Source organism: Saccostrea cucullata, unplaced genomic scaffold, assembly GCF_032062105.1.
Source record: "Saccostrea cucullata isolate Sc308-1 unplaced genomic scaffold, CSIRO_AGI_Scuc_v1 ctg3908, whole genome shotgun sequence".
Classification (NCBI taxonomy): Eukaryota; Metazoa; Mollusca; class Bivalvia; order Ostreida; family Ostreidae; genus Saccostrea; species Saccostrea cuccullata.
The window spans coordinates 1-18,027 of record NW_026931694.1 but is presented as its reverse complement, the minus strand read 5'-3'; the positions used below and the strand labels follow the sequence as shown (position 1 = coordinate 18,027).

General features: G+C 35.2%; 1 protein-coding gene, 1 long non-coding RNA gene and 1 pseudogene across 2 annotated transcripts; 1 reads left to right on the top strand and 2 right to left on the bottom strand.

The window, feature by feature from the left end:
- The first annotated feature begins 2,765 nt into the window (after positions 1–2,765).
- On the top strand, positions 2,766–9,099 carry LOC134233303 (uncharacterized). The gene is made up of 5 exons (XM_062715272.1): positions 2,766–2,917; positions 5,916–6,180; positions 7,774–7,913; positions 8,196–8,393; positions 8,584–9,099. Exons 2-5 carry the CDS (start codon positions 6,020–6,022, stop codon positions 8,733–8,735), a joined length of 651 nt encoding a protein of 216 aa, XP_062571256.1. The 5' UTR covers positions 2,766–2,917; positions 5,916–6,019; the 3' UTR covers positions 8,736–9,099.
- A 195-nt stretch (positions 9,100–9,294) lies between these two features.
- Positions 9,295–12,703, bottom strand: LOC134233304 (uncharacterized). Its single transcript, XR_009984969.1, has 5 exons — positions 12,559–12,703; positions 11,339–11,429; positions 11,035–11,205; positions 10,321–10,623; positions 9,295–9,842 (listed from the first exon to the last, which is right to left on the bottom strand). It is a non-coding gene; the product is annotated as an uncharacterized LOC134233304 (long non-coding RNA).
- A 1,262-nt stretch (positions 12,704–13,965) lies between these two features.
- Positions 13,966–17,192, bottom strand: LOC134233302 (uncharacterized; annotated as a pseudogene).
- Between the last annotated feature and the right edge of the window lie 835 nt (positions 17,193–18,027).

Below are 18,027 nucleotides of genomic sequence, written 5' to 3'. Positions count from 1 at the left end.
TTCGAAAATCTTCTGATGTATGTTCTAAATCTTGTGATATATATTCAAAATCTTGTGATGTATGTTCAATATCTTGTGATGTATATTCAAAATCTTGTGATGTATGTTCAATATCTTTTAATGTATATTCGAAATCTTGTAATGTATATTCTATTACTTGTGATGTATGCTCAATATCTTGTGATGTATATTCAAAATCCTGTGATGTATATTTAATAATCTTGTGATGTATGTTCAAAATCTTGTGATGTATATTCAATAATCTTGTGATGTGTTCGAAATCTTGTGATGTATATTCGAAATCTTGTGATGTATATTCTATAATCTTGCGATGTATATTCGAAATCTTGTGATGTATGTTCGAAATCTTGTGATGTATATTCGAAATCTTGTGATGTATATTCTATAATCTTGTGATGTATGTTCGAAATCTTGTGATGTATATTCGAAATCTTGTGATGTATGTTCGATAATCTTGTGATGTATATTCGAAATCTTGTGATGTGTGTTCTACAATTCAGTGATGCGTGCAATATGACGCAACAGTACTTCAGTAAAGTAAGGACAATTTTCATTGGTTGGAAATAACGAAAGTAGCCGGAACGGCGATCGACATCCTGAGGCTGATGCATGCGTGCACACAACTTTGCAAGTGTGAAATTGGCGAATTCAACCTTAAGTTAAATTATAGGTAAAACTATATTTTGAAAATGTATTGTTTTGGTATCACGAAGCACTAATTAAGTCAGTCATAACCTGATAACGTGAAAAGTGGGAATCAAGAACATTAATTTGACTCACGACATCAACATGATCAAAAACAATTTAATGGCTAACTGCTGGAGAATGTTTTATCCTATTTTAAGGTCCTCATATTGTAGTGATGTTGATTAATCGGTATGATTTTATATAGGTGCTAGTTAGAATAATCTAACTGTGTCTCGGGACAAACTCTCACCACGCAGGGTTCGAAATTGGCCTATTGACCGTAGCACTAGTCCAGGGACGACTTTGCAATAAATAAATAAATAACACGACAAATTTTTAGGAGAAGTTGGCTGTCAGGAAAAGATTAATTGTTATGCATGATTGATTATTTACATTCACAAATTTGTCCAATTATTTTCATAGTAAATGTATTAAAAATTTCTTAATATTTGAAAGCTGTTTTTACAGCCTGAAATAATAAATTCAAAAAATCGTAATATATGTAATGATAAATAATATATGTAATGATATATCATATTCTTGACAAGCAATAAACAATGATAAAAATTATTGTCGCATATCTGTGGTGATTTTCTTTGATCTTTCTGTGGTGATATTATCCCATATCACATGTGCGCGATAATACTTTCCAAACATGTTTCAAAGTTTTTACACTCTATATCATACAGTTTTAAAGAACAGTTTTATAAGCTCATAAGTATATTAAACGGTTATTTTATCAAAACCTGCCACTAAAAATTCAAAAGTCTTAAATTAAACCAAATTGTCCTGGGTATTCTTAGTAAAGTATGCCAAAGGTCAAGGTCAAGTGAATTGTAAGGCTGGTATTTTTCCTTATGTTTTATGGCAATCCGTGCACATGGTAAATAGCATAAAATTACCCCTTAAAGGTCTTATGCAAGGAGATAGCCAATCAAAATGAACTCAGTCTAATGTAGTTCTATGTCTATAGAGACAATAATATTTCTTTTCTTTTTTTATTTTCAGCAACTTTATGTAGGTCTACAGTTTTAATTTTGAACTCATGCACTAGGAATATCATATCAGCAGAATTGTGCCACTGAATCAAAGGGAATTTTTTTTAAGGTATGCATGATCGATGTAACTTCCTTGATGGTGTGTTGGCTGTTTGCCCATGTGTATTTCGGGGTATAGGTATGATTGCTCTCAATTTTCTTTCTTAAAAGCCGAATAAGGGGTATATTTTTTCTGATCTCAAATTTTTGTCTAAGTATTAATCTTTATTTTTTCATTCATGAATTATCTGCTGAGAGTCTAGTTAATTAATTTATTTAATTAAAGCTATATAGTAACATATAGTGAAATTATTTCCTTGTGTGAGACTTTAAGAAAAATCAGGTTACTTATTTTTACAACAATTTCTTTGATTTCAGGAGTAGCCTCCCCTTTTAAAGATCCAAAATGGTGATTTTACAGTGCAGCATTGGTCAACAACGGAGAGTTTTTACAACCATAATACCCATATTTCTACCATTCACCTCTGTAACCTTTGTTGAGTTCATCAGACAGGTAAGAAAAACAATATTATTAATTGAAATAATTTTATCAAGATAAATAAAATAATTAATGAAAAAAAAATTACATGAACAGACTCCCTCATATAAGAAAATGTCACATTTTACACATATTATACATCATTTACATATCCACATTTTCCCCATATACACATGCAGTTGAGTAGAATTAGTGCTTAATAATACATAGCAACAATTATTACATTTAAGACAATTCACAAAAATACATGAATGCATTAAACTGTGAAATACAGATTTCGTACATTTTATTAAAATGCACAGCATCAATACCCCCCCTCCCTTCACAATCTTGCAACTTTCTTTTTAATTCAAAGTCACTAGGCAACACTAAAGATTTTCACTTATTGCTTTTCAGTCCAAGACAGGAAGTTGAGGAATAAAGTTGACAGGACATCCTGAACTGTCCTCGGTACCAGCTTATGAGGGAACCAGCCGCAGAGTGGGAAAAGCACGTTACATCATAGGATAATAGGTAAGTCTCCGGAGTAGTGTTTGTAGCAATTCTCGTACCTGGTCCTGCATCGAAGCTTCAGGACTATTGATATTTATCTCTGCATGGATTCTCTTATGGCTTTGGTTCTTCCCAGAAACATGTTACTGGTGGTGGTCCCTATATTCTTCTGACTTTTGTGGTGAGGAATGTTTTATTTTAGCTCTTTTCTGATCACATTTTGTCCGGTGTCCGTCTATCTAGCTGTCTGTCCATCTGTCTGTCTGTAAACTTTTCATATTTTCGACTTCTTCTCAAGAACCCCTGGACCAATTTCAACCAAACTTGCCACAAAGCATCCTTGGGTGAAGGGGATTCAAGTTTATTCAAATGAAGGGCCATGCCCTCATTCAAGGGGAGATAATTGGAAATTAATGAAAAGAGCTTGAGCCACGTTGGGCCTAATTTGGCCCTGAGAATTTCCGAAAAATCAAAACCGCTCTGTTAAGGTTGCAAATGCAGCATTTATCACTTGGAGTGTTGGTGACCATGTATCTGTTAACCGTGACGTGATTTCCCACCAAGTCAATGCATTATGATGTCATAAAATGCGTCATTTTCCTCATATCGTGTAAATTTCTTTGAAAATGGCCTAACATTGAAGCATTTTTATGCCCCGCCATGAATATGGCCGGGGCATATAGTGTTTGTCATGTCCGTCTTCCGTCTTTCCGTCCTTCTGTCCTTCCGTCCTTCCGTCACACTTTGCGTTTAGCTCTGTTTAAAGCTAAGTTTCTTTGAAACTATCTAAGACATTTTCAACTTCATATGCTGATAGATATAGATGAGAGCTATGCAACTGCATCAACATTTTTTGACCCTGACCTTTCCTTTGACCTTGACTTCACTTTTCTTAAATTGGTGTTTAGCTCAGATTTGAACATACCATTCAAGATGGTGCTATCAAACTTCACATGTTGATACAAACTTGCACGGATGATGCATCTAGGGATGAAGACTTCCAGACTTGCTTCGGATGCTGGATCTGACCTACATTTTCCAGATAAGTGACCAGGTTAAAGTTTTTGGAGCAGGTCCATTTCCAAGGAACTATAAGCCCTACCCAATCCAAACTTTCATGGACGATGGATCTATTGATGAACACTACCAGACTTGCTTCGGATGCTGGATCTGACCTACATTTTTTTGATGAGTGACCAGGTTAAAGTTTTTGGAGCAGGTTCATTCCTAAGGAACTATAAGCCCTACCCAAATGAAACTTGCATAGATGATGCATATAGAGATGGACACTACCAGACTTGCTTTGGATGCTGAATCTGACCTACATTTTCATTCCCAAGTAACTGTAAGCCCTACCCGAACCAAACTTGCATGGATGATGCATCTAGGGATGGACACTACCAGACTTGCTTCAGATGCTGGATCTGACCTATATTTTCATTCCCAAGTAACTATAAGCCCTACCTGAACCAAACTTGCATGGATGATGCATCTAGGGATGGACACAACCGGATTGCTTCGGATGCTGAATCTGACCTATATTTTCATTCCCAAGTAACTATAAGCCCTGCCTGAACCAAACTTGCATGGATGATGCATCTATGGATGGACACTACCAGACTTGCTTCGGATGCTGGATCTGACCTACATTTTTATTCCCAAGTAACTTTAAGCCCTACCTGAACCAAACTTGCATGGATGATGCATCTAGGGATGGACAATAACAGACTTGCTTCGGCTGCTGGATCTGACCTACATTTTTATTCCTTAGTAACTATAACCCCTACCTGAACCAAACTGATCAAATTTTATACACATACAAATTTTCATGTTGCTTTACTAAATATCCTCGGCGGGGCATTCATGTCCTATGGATATATTTCTAGTTTTCAATATTTCATACAGAGCACAACCTCTGATCCAAAATATGCAAATACATACTAAAAGCTCAGCTTCTGAAGATCACAAAACATGTTTTATTTTTTGGATCGTGGACTGTGCTCATATTTTAATTTTTTGCTGAAGGTAGTCAAATACACATGTTTTCAGCAAATTTCAAGAACATTGCAATTTCACAAACTTGTTTTCCAATATCTGAATTCTCATAACGATTTTTTTTTTATAGAAAATGAAAGCACCAAATGTCTACTTTATTTTGACATATAAAATGGGAAAGAGGGTGATAGTTAATTATTTGATATAAGGACAGGGCCAATTTATGCATAAGATGGCTCTTGCTCTTTGATGGTATGTTTTAAAAATCTTGTTCTCAAGAACCACTGTGCCAGGAAAGATGAAACTTATGGGGAAACATCCTCAGGTAGTGTAGATTCAAGTTTGTTCAAATCATGACCCCCGGGGGTAGGGTGGGGCCACAATGGCCTTCCAAAGTTTAACATAGAAATATATAGGAAAATTCTTTAAAAATCTTCTTCTCAAGAATGACAAAGCCATAATTGATCCTATTTATATGGAAGCATCCTCAGGTAGTGTAGATTCAAGTTTGTTCAAATCATGACCCCCGGGGATAGGACGGGGCTACAAGGGATGATCAAATTTTTAAATAGAAATATATATGAAACTGTTATTTTGTTACTGACCGATGGTTAATTTTCATTGTGAACAAATGTACAAAGATGAGGAGCATAATATAGTTGGCTATGTATATTGCCTAATTTTTGAACATACTATGTAATAAATATTAATAATGATCTTTGAATAATTGGAAAGACAATATTATAAATATGATAGCATATTTGTACACGAGCATACATTTTTGAAAGGAAAGAAAATCATTCAAATGCATTAAAAAAAATATTTTGTTTCATATTCTTGCGAATTATCAGATCATTCTTCTATTATTCTAATACTCTGTCATTATGAAACCTTGTTAATAATTTAGTAAATATTAATCAAGTACATTTGCACCAATTTTTCCATGACACTTTCACACTAAGAATGCCACATGCAATTTTTTTTTACAGGAACAATTCTGAACAAATACAAATGTATTTGCAAGTGAATTGTAAATTTGAAATGTAATGCATACATTACAAAAACTATTACAGTGTTCACTAAAATTAAATGTATGGACTCTTATATTAATTACTTGGTATATGCATGACATGGATATTATGGATATTATTTTTGAGAATGACACAAGTAATGAATTTTTTCAGCATTGAAATGGATTCTTGAACCAGAGCCATGTGAACCTGGTCCACCTGTACCTCTAATTGAAGACCTATTAACATCACCAGAGTATGTTCATTCTGATACCCCTATGGTATGGTTACGACATGCATTATCCCTGTCAGATGAAGCCATTAAAAGAGCTGCAATGGAAACAACTGGGCAACGAGACAACCCAATGTGGTCGATTGTAAGGAAATACAGAATATCAGCTTCCAACTTTGGTGCAGTTCTCAGTTCTAAGCAAAGGCGGTAAGACGTGTGATTAAATTTTTGTGAAATAGACTTTTTAAATTACAGTCAAACTTTGTTATCTCAAACCTATTATCTCAAATTCCATGGATATGTCAAAGTAATTTTGAAGTCCAAACCATTTATAAAAGACTGGGACATTTTATTCTCGATAACTCTTTATGTATTATTCTTGAATCCACGGATATTTCCAACATTTTTCTTGGTCTCATTGAGTTTGAGATAATTAGGTTTGACTGTAATGGCTAGACATTTATACTCCCGCTCCGAAGGAGAGGGGGGTATACTGTTTTATCCTTGTGTGTCTGTCCGTGTGTCAGTGTCTTCGTGTGTCTGTGTGTCCGTCCGAAATAAATTTTTGTCACAGTTTTCTCAGCAACTACTCATCGTAGATGCTTGAAATTTTAACACAGTCTTCTCTGAGGCATGCCATATGGTGGGATACATTTTCGCTGAAATCCGATGTCAACTTCCTGTTTGTCTGTGCGTCTGTCCTTTTCATACATAACAAATTTTCGTCACAGTTTTCTCTGCAACTACTCGTTGTAGATGCTTGAAATTTTTACAAAATCTTCTCTGAGGTATGCCATATCTTGGGATACCCGGTACATTTTTTTTCAAATCAGATATCAACTTCCTGTTTGTCTGTCTGTATCACACAACAAATTTTCGTCGCAGTTTTCTCATTAGCTATTCATAGCGGATGCTTGAAATTTTATTACACCTTTTGTTGAGGCATGCCATATGGTGGGATTAATTTTGATATGAATCTGATGTCAACTTCATATTTTTCTGTGCATCTGCTTGTAATTGAACTTGGGTATATATATTTTAAAACATGATAGTGCTTATTTACATCAGAGCGGGGGTATTACTAGTGAGCATTGGCTCACAGATTTATGTACATATAGATGCAGGAAATATAAGATTAATAACCAACAATAGGCTCATGGGCCACATCGCTCACCTGAGAAGCTTTGACCATTCTGTTCTTTACCAGATTTCCCCCTTGTAATACATAAAGCATCCCCACCCTACCCCACTGATCATAATTAAGACATTTTGAAATCTACACTGACCCATGATCCTTCCATGTGCACATAAGTTTCAGCTTTTCTGGCCCAGTGGTTCTTGAGAAGAAGATTTTCAAAGATTTTTCCTATATATTTCTATATAAAACTTTGATTCCCCATTGTGGTCCCGCCCTTCCCCCCCGGGGGGGGGGTCATTATTTGAACACTTTAGAATCTACATTTTACCAGGATGCTTCCACATAAGTTTCAGCTTTTCTGGCCCAGTGGTTCTTGAGGAGAAGATTTTTTAATGACCCCAACCTATTTTTGTCTTTTCTTGATTATCTCCCCTTTTGAGAGGACTTGGCCCTGTATTTTAACAATTTTTATTCCCCTTTACCCAAGGATGCTTTGTACTAAGTTTGGTCAAAATTGACATAGTGGTTCTTGAGAAGAGGTCGAAAATGTGAAAAGTTTACAGACGGACAGACAGACGGACAGATGACGGACAAGATGTGATCAGAAAAGCTCACTTGAGCCTTTGGCTCAGGTGCGCTAAAAATCATATTTTCTTCTTCAGATTGACATTGTCACTGAAAAAACGGCTTATGTCAGCTTACAATCTGGAGTCCATCAAGGCTGTTGCATGGGGTATCACTCATGAAGATGATGCTTTGAGAAAGTATGAAAAGGACTTTGATGCAGCTGTAGAGCAGTCAGGTATACAGCACAAAATAATATTCCTTCAATCTCTGACATGTTAACATTCATTGTGTCAAAACAAATAACAGGACTTATCCTAGTGACAAACAGAAATTAATTACTGAAGTCCAATTGTAAAAAAATATTCAATTACCAACATATTCCAGAAAATTTGCTGGGAATCTTTTTGAAGTGGAAGGATTATAAAAGCTCTAATTAGACTTTGTTTGCATTACAAAATCAATTGTACATGTATTATGGTTTGTTTGCATTCAGTAGTATTATAATTTTTTCTGAAAGGGATATGGTTGCATGAATCCAGAGTATTGGGAGCTTCACCTGATGGCTTAGTTGTTCGACCACCAACATGCAGTGTATTTTATCAAACTCCAGAAGCCAAAGACGCCATTCCTGATATTGTAGAGGTGAAGTGTCCATATCCAGCATCATCTTCAACAGTAGCAGATGGGGCACAAAATTTGAAGGATTTTTTCATAGGTAAATAACAATTTATAAGTTGGATTAAAAATCTGTATTGTCCAGTACTTTGAAATTAAAAATTTTGGTAAATGATTTCAATACATGTATTAATTTACAAGTGCAACTGTTCAATATGGTATGAAGATGTGGAAAAAGGAGGGGATATGAATTGGTATAACACAACTTAAGTGTTGTTTGATTTTTTTAGATCTTAAACAAGATACCCTGTGCCTGAAAACCAGTCACCCATACTATCATCAAATTCAAGGCCAACTACACATATGTAACAAAACATGCTTCGACTTAATTGTGTGGACAAGAGTAGACTGCATTGTGATTAGAATAGTAAAAGACATTTAATGGACAGCAAATGTTTCAAAGCTGATAGATTTCTACTTTAACATTTTCATTCCAGCACTGATGGAAAACTGAGTTCTGGTTTGAACTTCTTGACACTTGGTTTTGTACCTCTAGAATTGTACCTCTAGAATTTTCTAACAATGGAAAATGGGTAATCATGTTAAACGTGTTGAATGTTCCTAAGTCTTATAAATGTATGATATGATGTGTCACAATCCATCATAAAACTTCTGGCTTATAAGACTACTTTAAATAGCAATGATGATTAATAAAATCTATGTACTACACAAAAAAGAATATCAAAATTTAGAATCATTTTATTAATGAATTGAAGATGTTATTCTCAAAGTGAAAATGTAACATTTTTGTCTTTGTTAATAAATTGTTGAAAACATGAATTTGTTGAGTTGTGCTTTAAAGGTAAATATACTTGAAACTAGAGATTTAAAATTATAAGTAAACCCTCTTCCAAATTATATTGTCAAATGAAGAATGGAATTGCCAAACATTCTTGTAATAAAAACGTACTGTCACACACCAATGCAAATCTATAATAAGTAATTTCTTTCAAAAGTGGAGCTTGCAAGTTTACAAGACAAGAACAGAGTTGAAATATTTTTGTTGAGATTGGTCTGTAAGTAGATGGGATGTGACGGAGAATCTTGTAATTCTTTATCCTCTCTTTGGCTCTTTCCGCATGAATACGTGCTTTAGCAATCTTGTAACACAGTGCTGCTTCTTGTTTGGTAAACTGGCCTCATGTCTATAAAAAAGCTGGTATATTAAAGCAGACACCCTGGGGCAACTGGTCATGAATGGTGAAACCTTTGTCCGCCAAAATAAGGTCTCCAGCTTTGAACTTTCGTAAAACTTGGCTGTGACGTACAATAGCTACATCAGAAGTAGAACCTGGGTACAGCATGTAGCAAAATGTAAGTGCACCGTTTGGAGCCATGCAAGTCACTGCTTTAACAGTATGGCGACTTTTGTACATACTGTAGGCCATGGCCTGATTGTCCATATGTGTTGGGATGTCCTGGGTTGTTTCAATTGCATCCATGGATGCTCTAGCAGAGGAAAAATCCTCGAAAGATTTTGGCAGAGACCCTGAAAAAAAGTTGGAAAAAAATTAATTTGATTATTTGTAATTGTGTAAAAAAGATTGTGTTAGGCCTAGAAAAAAATATGTTTGTTTCCGCTTTCAGGCTGAAAATATATAGGGTACGTAGGGAAAAATTTTTTTTTTGAGAAAATTTTTTTTTTGCTTCTTTAATCAAAAAATCAAAACATGTATAGAAATTAACATTAATGACAAAAGAAATGGTGTTTTTAAGCATTTCTGTGACTTAAACTGATAATAGAAAGGTGACCCAAATTCTTTCCGTCTTGAAAAGCTTGCAAAGTTGGATACATCATGGGACAAAAGCATTAAAAAAATATTTTGGGTCGGCACTATAAATTAGGGTCGGTAAAAGCGGAAATAAACATATTTTTTTTCTGGGCCTTACAGTCAAACTTTCAAGAAGACAATAAATGTAACTGCATAAAATTTTTGCAATTCATAGTGATAAATTTTAAAACAAACCTTTGCATTTTAGCTGACTTGGAAAACATTCATTAACTACGCCATCAGACAGCATCTTGTGTAGTGCATGGCGCATGAACAAGGGTATGAAAGATGTTCAAAACTGTTGGTCGACTGACACAGAATCTATGAGCCAAGTCAGTGTCCCACAGATTGAGTTTTAACTTCACTTGTACAATGAGCAGTTGGTCCTCTGTTTTCATTGAAGGAGTCCAGCCATTATAATAATCGAGTTCAAACCGCTGTAACAATCTGACTTAAGATTTCGAATATGTCATACTGTAGGGATGTATACAAAAGCATCTGAAAATAAATTTGTTTTAATACTGATTAAAATATTTCCAAAAACTGAAAAGATTGTAAATAAATTAGTTTCAAGTAATAACAATATTAGTCACAGTCAGGTTTGCTACTATCCATACTATGCATTTATTTAAAAACTGTTGAAATGAGACATTTAGTGTTCTGATAAAAAATTGTCGTCATAGAGTAAAACATGGTTTATACAGAGAAGGTTTTAGATATTATTCATCCAAAGAGCAAATTAAATGATTTTTTTCTCTGTTATTTTAAATTGCATATTATGAACTCAACAATAATAACAAAATATGTTAACATAACAGTCAATCTAAGATGTTCATCCCTCAACGGCAACAAGTTTTACTGAAATTGTTAGGAAATAGAAAATCACAATTGGAATTCCTTTAAATGTACCTTCTCTTTGTTGTCTTTAATATTGTGAATTGACATTGGCTTCCTTTAACTAGACTCGATTTTTAGGGCAAGCAATTCCTTTTCCAGTTGCTGTATTTCTGTTGAGAGGCGCTGCTTTTCTTGAGTACAGTTAAATGTGCAGGATGCTGAGTAGTTGTGCTCTGATATCAACTGAAAATATATTGTAAATCATGAGTAATTCGATGTACAGTTAAAAGAACTGTTATATTATTAAATTTAAAAATTATTGAAAATCTTTCAGTGTTGGTCATTTGTCATCAATGGTGTTTTAAATGAGCTTTACTTTTTCTTGATCTTGACATTTTGGTGCTTGTGGAATCTGCAACTGGTCCATCTGTGAAGATGACAGGGACTCCTCACTTTTGAGTTTTTTCCTCCTTTGTAAAATAATTAAACTTGAATTATTTTTTATGCCCCCGTAAACGTAGTTTCAGGGGCATATAGTTTTTGTCGTGTCTGTCTGTCTGTCTCTCTGTTTGTCTGTTTGTCCGCAAAACTTTAACCTTGCCCATAACTTTTGAATTAGAGGAGCTATGACTTTCATATTTCATATGTATATTCCTTGTGACAAGATCATTCTTTAGGTACCACCAAATTTGACCTTTTGACCTTGACCTTGGAGTTTGACCCACTTTTACATGAAAATTTTAAAATTTTACTTTGGCCATATCTTTTGAACAGTAGACACCAGGACATTTATACTTCACATATGTAATGTTTGTTAAAAGACCTTTCACTAAATACCAACAACCTTGGCCCTTTGACCTTGACCTTGTAGATTTCTGTACTAGTGAAAAAACTCTAACCTTGGCCATAACTTTTGAACGGTAAGGGATACGGCTTTCATACTTCATATATGTAATTCTTTTGAGAAGACCCTTAATTGGATACCAAGAACTTGGACCTTTTGACCTTGACCTTTGAGACTGACCTACTTTAAAAAAGCAAACCTTGACCATAACTTTTAAAGAGTTAGGGCCAGTGCTTTCATACTTTACATATTTGATCCTTATGACAAGACCTTACATTTTATAACAATAATTTTGACACATTGACCTTGACCTTGGAGTTCGACCTACTTTTTTAGAAATTGAACGTTGACCATAACCTCTGAACGGTTAGGGCTAGGGCTTTCATGCTCTACATAAGTATTTTATGTGGCAAGACCTTTCATTTGATACTAATTACATATGACCTTGGGGATTTTTGTACTTATTGAAAAAACTTTAACATCGGCCTGCTTTCAAATTTCACAATTGTTTTCCAGTGAGAATACCCTACTTTTGGTACCAATTAATTAAATTTGCATTTAAGAAAAGCTTAATCTTTGCTATGTTGCCATACGGGGGCATCAGTGTTTTACAAACACATCTTGTTTATTCAGTTGTAAGCTTCTCTGTTTATACATGTACCCTTTTAAAGATTTTTAGTAAAATATTCTCAATAAAACTCCATCCACCCACCATCTAAAAACAAGATGTCGGTCATATTTTGAAAAATAACTTCAACTTTGTGTACATTCAGGATCAGAGAAATTCATGGCCTTTCCTTCATTCCATGCAAAATATGCAGGGCCCCCCTCCTTCTTACCATCCTTAAAGTGGCAGGAGCAGATGCTATCATTTTGATCTCCTGGTTGGCGATCAGCTCGTCTAAAAATATATTTATATACAAAGACTGAGTGAAGGAGAATTAAAAAGCAAAACATGTTCATTTGGCATGTTATTATCAAATCATAGCCTAAATGACTTATTTTTTCATTATTTTATTTAATGTTACATTTACTTGCAAGTACAAGATAACCATGTGCATAACATTAACAAACGGTAGCAGTACTTGGTAGTAATAATACGAAATAAAATGTAATAAAAACAGCTGTTAAACAAAAATTAACCTTGTTACAAATTGCACAGTTTTTGTAGAATTTACTTTTCATTATTCTTCTGCTATATGTAAGAGTTACATGATGACACGAGATGATGCATACAAAATATCGTTGAGTTATTGCACGCGAGGAGGCCTTAGCCTCCGAGTTTGCAATAACGAAACGATATTTTGTATGCATCATCGAGCTGTCAATCATGTAACTGATTTATCCCATGACCCTTCATTTGACCTTTTCCCATATTTGGTATTTTCTTTGCATCAACTAATAAAGACTCTGAAACAGAACCACGTGATAGTCTTAACGCGAAGTGTTTTTGGTATCGAAGTAACGGATTTACAAATTTGGTAATTTTCATAGCACTGTACCACGTGATCAGTTTCTTGAGATAATCAATTCATTTGTTCCATGATCTGGCGAAAATGACAGAATGGGTCAAGCGTAAAGAATCGTCGTTTTTCAGCAAGCCTACGACGTGGATAATTTTCAATCGAGTCAAGCAGTTCAGATGTATGAACTCGGGCGATCGGTTTTAATTGGCCCGTGGGGCCAAGACTTTATGAATTTCGATTTACAGAATTGGTATTTGGGATCGTTCCCGGAATTGAAACGGGGAAAATTTACGGAATGGACTGATAATACTATAGATTCGGAGAACATGTGTCGGCCATTGAAATGAGTGCGCTTAGAAAAATCAAGTAAAACCACGAGCCGTTACACTTCATGGGCAGTCAACATGGTTCAAGTGTTCAACGACTGGAAATCTCAGCGAAACAGCAGCTTGGTGAGTTTAAAATAATTCCCGAAATACTCACTAGTAAATACCAAGAACTTGCGTAGTTTATATGTCACGTTTTGTGCACTGTATTTGAAGCCAGGGGCGCATACGGATTCCCCTACCCCCGAGGACTTTATATCCGATTTGTTCCAATATTCTATGGTACATGAGAGCAAGTTGTTCATGATATGAACTTTTCAGAGGATGCCAGGAAGGAAAATGCTACTATTGAATGTGCGAATTCCTATCATAGGAGAGGATCACTAGCTTTATATTCTTTATTAAGTTTTCCTTGTTTCCATTTTTTGATCATATGCAAGATGTTTTGGGATACCGTAAGAGATTCTAATTTTTTTGAATTCACAACAAGGCCATCAATACTTCTCTGCACTTCCACCATCTGATGAATGGTATCTGTATTTATCAGATTCATATTACAAATTTTGTTTGTGATTTCACCAACACTCATTCGCTTTACCTCATGGTAAATGTCCTTTTGAAGCTGCAAAAGTGTCAAAGGAAATTCATTCTGATCCCTGACAGTTAGACGATACCACTGTCCGTCAAATGAACAAACTGGAACATACAATCCTGCTTTTGCACACATATCGAGAACATGCTCGATCATGTCACGTAATATGTTCCAAGGAAGACTATTTCCTTCCATACCAAAAGCTATGGGCAATGAATATAAACCATTGGTTGATACTTGCCTGTCTAAATCAGAGACCAAAAAGCCTAAAAATTCTGTCGCCCGATGTCGTGTAAGCTTGTATGCTTCTCTAAATACTGCTTGAGATTCAAACATCAGCTGAAGCAAATTATCAACACGAAGGCCCCAAGCTTTCGATTTCTCTGTATGTTCACAATATGGATTTTCCACACTTCCAGTAGAACCTGGACACATTTGGCTTGTTAAAGATTTAAATTCTCCTCGGAAAGTTACTTTCTCCTCTATATACTGAGATATTTTGTTCTGAAGAAGAAGCAAGTTTTCGGGCTTTTTCTTAGGACGAAATCCATTAGCACCATATGTTGTTCGAATGTTTGTAAGTAAGAGTTGCCATAAATCATCATCAAATGAAGCTTCCATAACCACTGTTGATTCCTTTGCATAACAAAGAAAAATCAGTGAGTTTGTTTCAAGTGCTGCCATCTCCGATAATATTTGAGGTATGTAATACTTTGGAATATTGTAGTACACAGGAGACTTGTACAATCCTGGCTCTGAAGGAAATGGGCACTTAATTTCAACTGCAATCTCTGTTTGGCTCGCTGCAGAATTTGTGCAACTTCCATCCGGACTAACAATGATGTAAGAATCATCTAAATCATACTTTACACAACCTTCTTCTGAAAAATTGTATGCTGGATAAAACGCAGGTAAAACTTTACCCACCAATGTTGCAACCGCATTGATTTCATTTCTTTGTCCATGCTCCATTCTTTCTTAAATTCTTGCAGCTGGCTCTGGTTTTACTTTCTCAAATTTTACAAAATCATAGTGTTCCTGTTGCTTCTTTAGTGTGTCTAGTCCAAGCGCTGTGAATAGTGTGCTTTCTGTAGCTACTGCTGCCTTCCGTACATCATGCCACTGAGGACTGAGCTGTTTCATAAGTCTGAACTCGTTCTCATTGAAAAATGTTTTTTTTTATATATCTCTAAGGTGTCGATAGTTTACAGAAACAGCCAAGTTCATAACACTTTCAGTAGAAAATTCTGAGCAATCATTTAGCTCTGCACAAGCTGAAGCACATCCATCAACAGCGTTCAGCGTTCTCTTGTTGCAAGCATCTATATCATAGAGATGGGTTGAAATTGCGCTAATGACGTTACATAGATTAGATGTCTTCCAGTTGCTTCCAGCCAAATCTTTGAATTTTGCTAAGGTCTTTTGTTTTGAAACCTTTATAAGGGCGCAAATCTTTCAACCTCTCACTCAGGAAAGTAATAAGTTTCCTTAGCATCTCTGTAACATTAATTGGTATTGTTGGAAGTAGTGAATGTAAAAGGAAGTCAGTGTCGATGTTTTCAAGAATTTTTAAAATCAAATCTGTATGAAACAATTCATCTTGAAGACGATTTTGTTTTTCAAGAAGTGTAGGTTTTTGTTCATGACCAAAGAGGTCCACATCTCCAAGAATTCCCGTTGTGCTGCCTTTAATTTTTTTTCCCATCCAAGCACAATTTGTATGTTTTCATTGGCGTGGACTGTTCAGCTATAAGATCTATCATGTGTAATAGAACCCCAGGTTTGATTTCTTCTGGCGGCGTGGGTCCTGTCATTTTCTTTTTGACTTTCTGAACTGGAACAGCAAAATTTATTTCCGAATCCACAGGTTTGAAAAGACCTCTCTTAGAATCATTGATAAGAATTTCTCCTCTGTTCTTTGGACCACTCATAAAGCGAAGAAAACGCCCATGAAATAACTTGTATCCAATTCTCCAAAACTTGGAAACAACATCGTCATAGCGCATATTTGTAGTGGTATCAGAACTGTACCAGCGCACAACGCCCAAGAAAAGTAAGTAGGATATATTATTCATTGGAAATGCACCAGCTGCCACCATCTCATGAATTTTTTTCCACAGGTCATAAAAACCATGATCCCGCATTGCAGTTAATACAGATGGTAATAAACTTTTAAATGTTTCTTAATCTGACTCTGTAATTTCGTCATCGTTTTCCCATGATATGGTTGAGAAGTCTGTATCAGTGGAAGAATGGTCATTATCAGTAGCAGAGTTTGATACGTTAGTTTTGATATATTCTGCTGTTTTCATTTTCTTTGCCAAGGGACTGCGGATTTCTGCGACGGGATTGTCATCTGCACACTTAACGATTTGGATTTTCAAATTTCCTGGCTCGTCGTTTATAATGGTTATTTTTTTTATTCTTTTCAGAGATAACTTTTGGAATAATCAAAAAGTTATGTGTTCTAAAACCTAGTTTCCCTGTGTTATATATCCAGTTCTTTTGATCTGACCTTTAAAACATCATTTGGATGGTTTTGGATTGAATATTCTATTATATCATGAAATTTTCCTCCATATTCACATTTGTTACATGCAAACTGGTTTTTAATCATCTACAAGATACAAAAAAACTGAACTTATAGACCTATCCAAACCGTAACATCAGATGGTTTAATTTACATCCAAACCGGAACATTATATGTATCCAAACCGTAATCTTTTTTGAATAGGTATGTATATTTATACTCGATTTAAAATAGTTTTTTGAATTGGACACATGTCGTATAAAAAATAAAGTATTTGCATAATATTTTTCTTCAAATTGGCTGCTTCAGTTTTTGCGTAAAAGAAATACGTTTTTAATTATCGCACAAAAATATCAGATAGAGGGAAAAGAATGCCATGTGTTTCGATAAACACTGCATCATTCACAATTTTAAATACATTTTTAAAGAAAGAAATTAATAAAAACCAATTTAATTAGCGACACATTAGCCACGAATCAATTTAAAAGAGTAATTAATATATTTACCGTAATAACGGCCGTAAAATGTGACACAGAGGTCACCACTTCCAAATGTTACGCCATTGTTCACCGCATCCAAACATGTCACAACCGGCGCGGATACCCGACAGCGAGTCCTGTCTATATAAATTAAACTGGTAAGGAGGATAGGGATATAACGAATATGTGATTTATGATCAAACTAGAGAGAAAAAAATTTCAAAGGCGTTATAACGCCTTTTCAAAAGGCGTAATAACGCGAAATTCGTTATTACGCCTTTTTCCAAAAGGCGTTATTACGGCCTTTTAACATTATAATCCTTTCTAAAAAGGCGTTATTACGAGTTTCCATTCTAAAAGGCGTTATTACGCCTTTCCAAAAGGCGGTATTACGCCTTTTTAAAAGGCGTTATTACGCCTTTCTAAAAGGCGTTATAACGCCTTTGCTTCAAAGCCGTTATTACGCCTTTTTAAAAGGCGTTAATACGCCTTTATAAAAGGCGTTATTATGCCTTTCCAAAAGGCTTTATTAGGTCACTTTCAACTCAGGTGACCTATTGCTATCACTTTTCGTCCGTCGTCGTTCGTCCATCGTGCGTTAACATTTAACATTTTCAGCTTCTTCTCTGAAACCACTGAACCAATTTCAACCAAATTTGGCAGATAGCATCTATGGGTAAAGGGAAACATAAATTGTGAATTTCATGATCCCTGCCCCCTGGGGCCTGAGGGGTGGGGTCAAAAACCACTAAAATTAATGCAATCTTTAAAAATCTTCTTCTTTACTCCTGGACATCAAGCAGTCAAACTGTTTGCATGATTGTAATC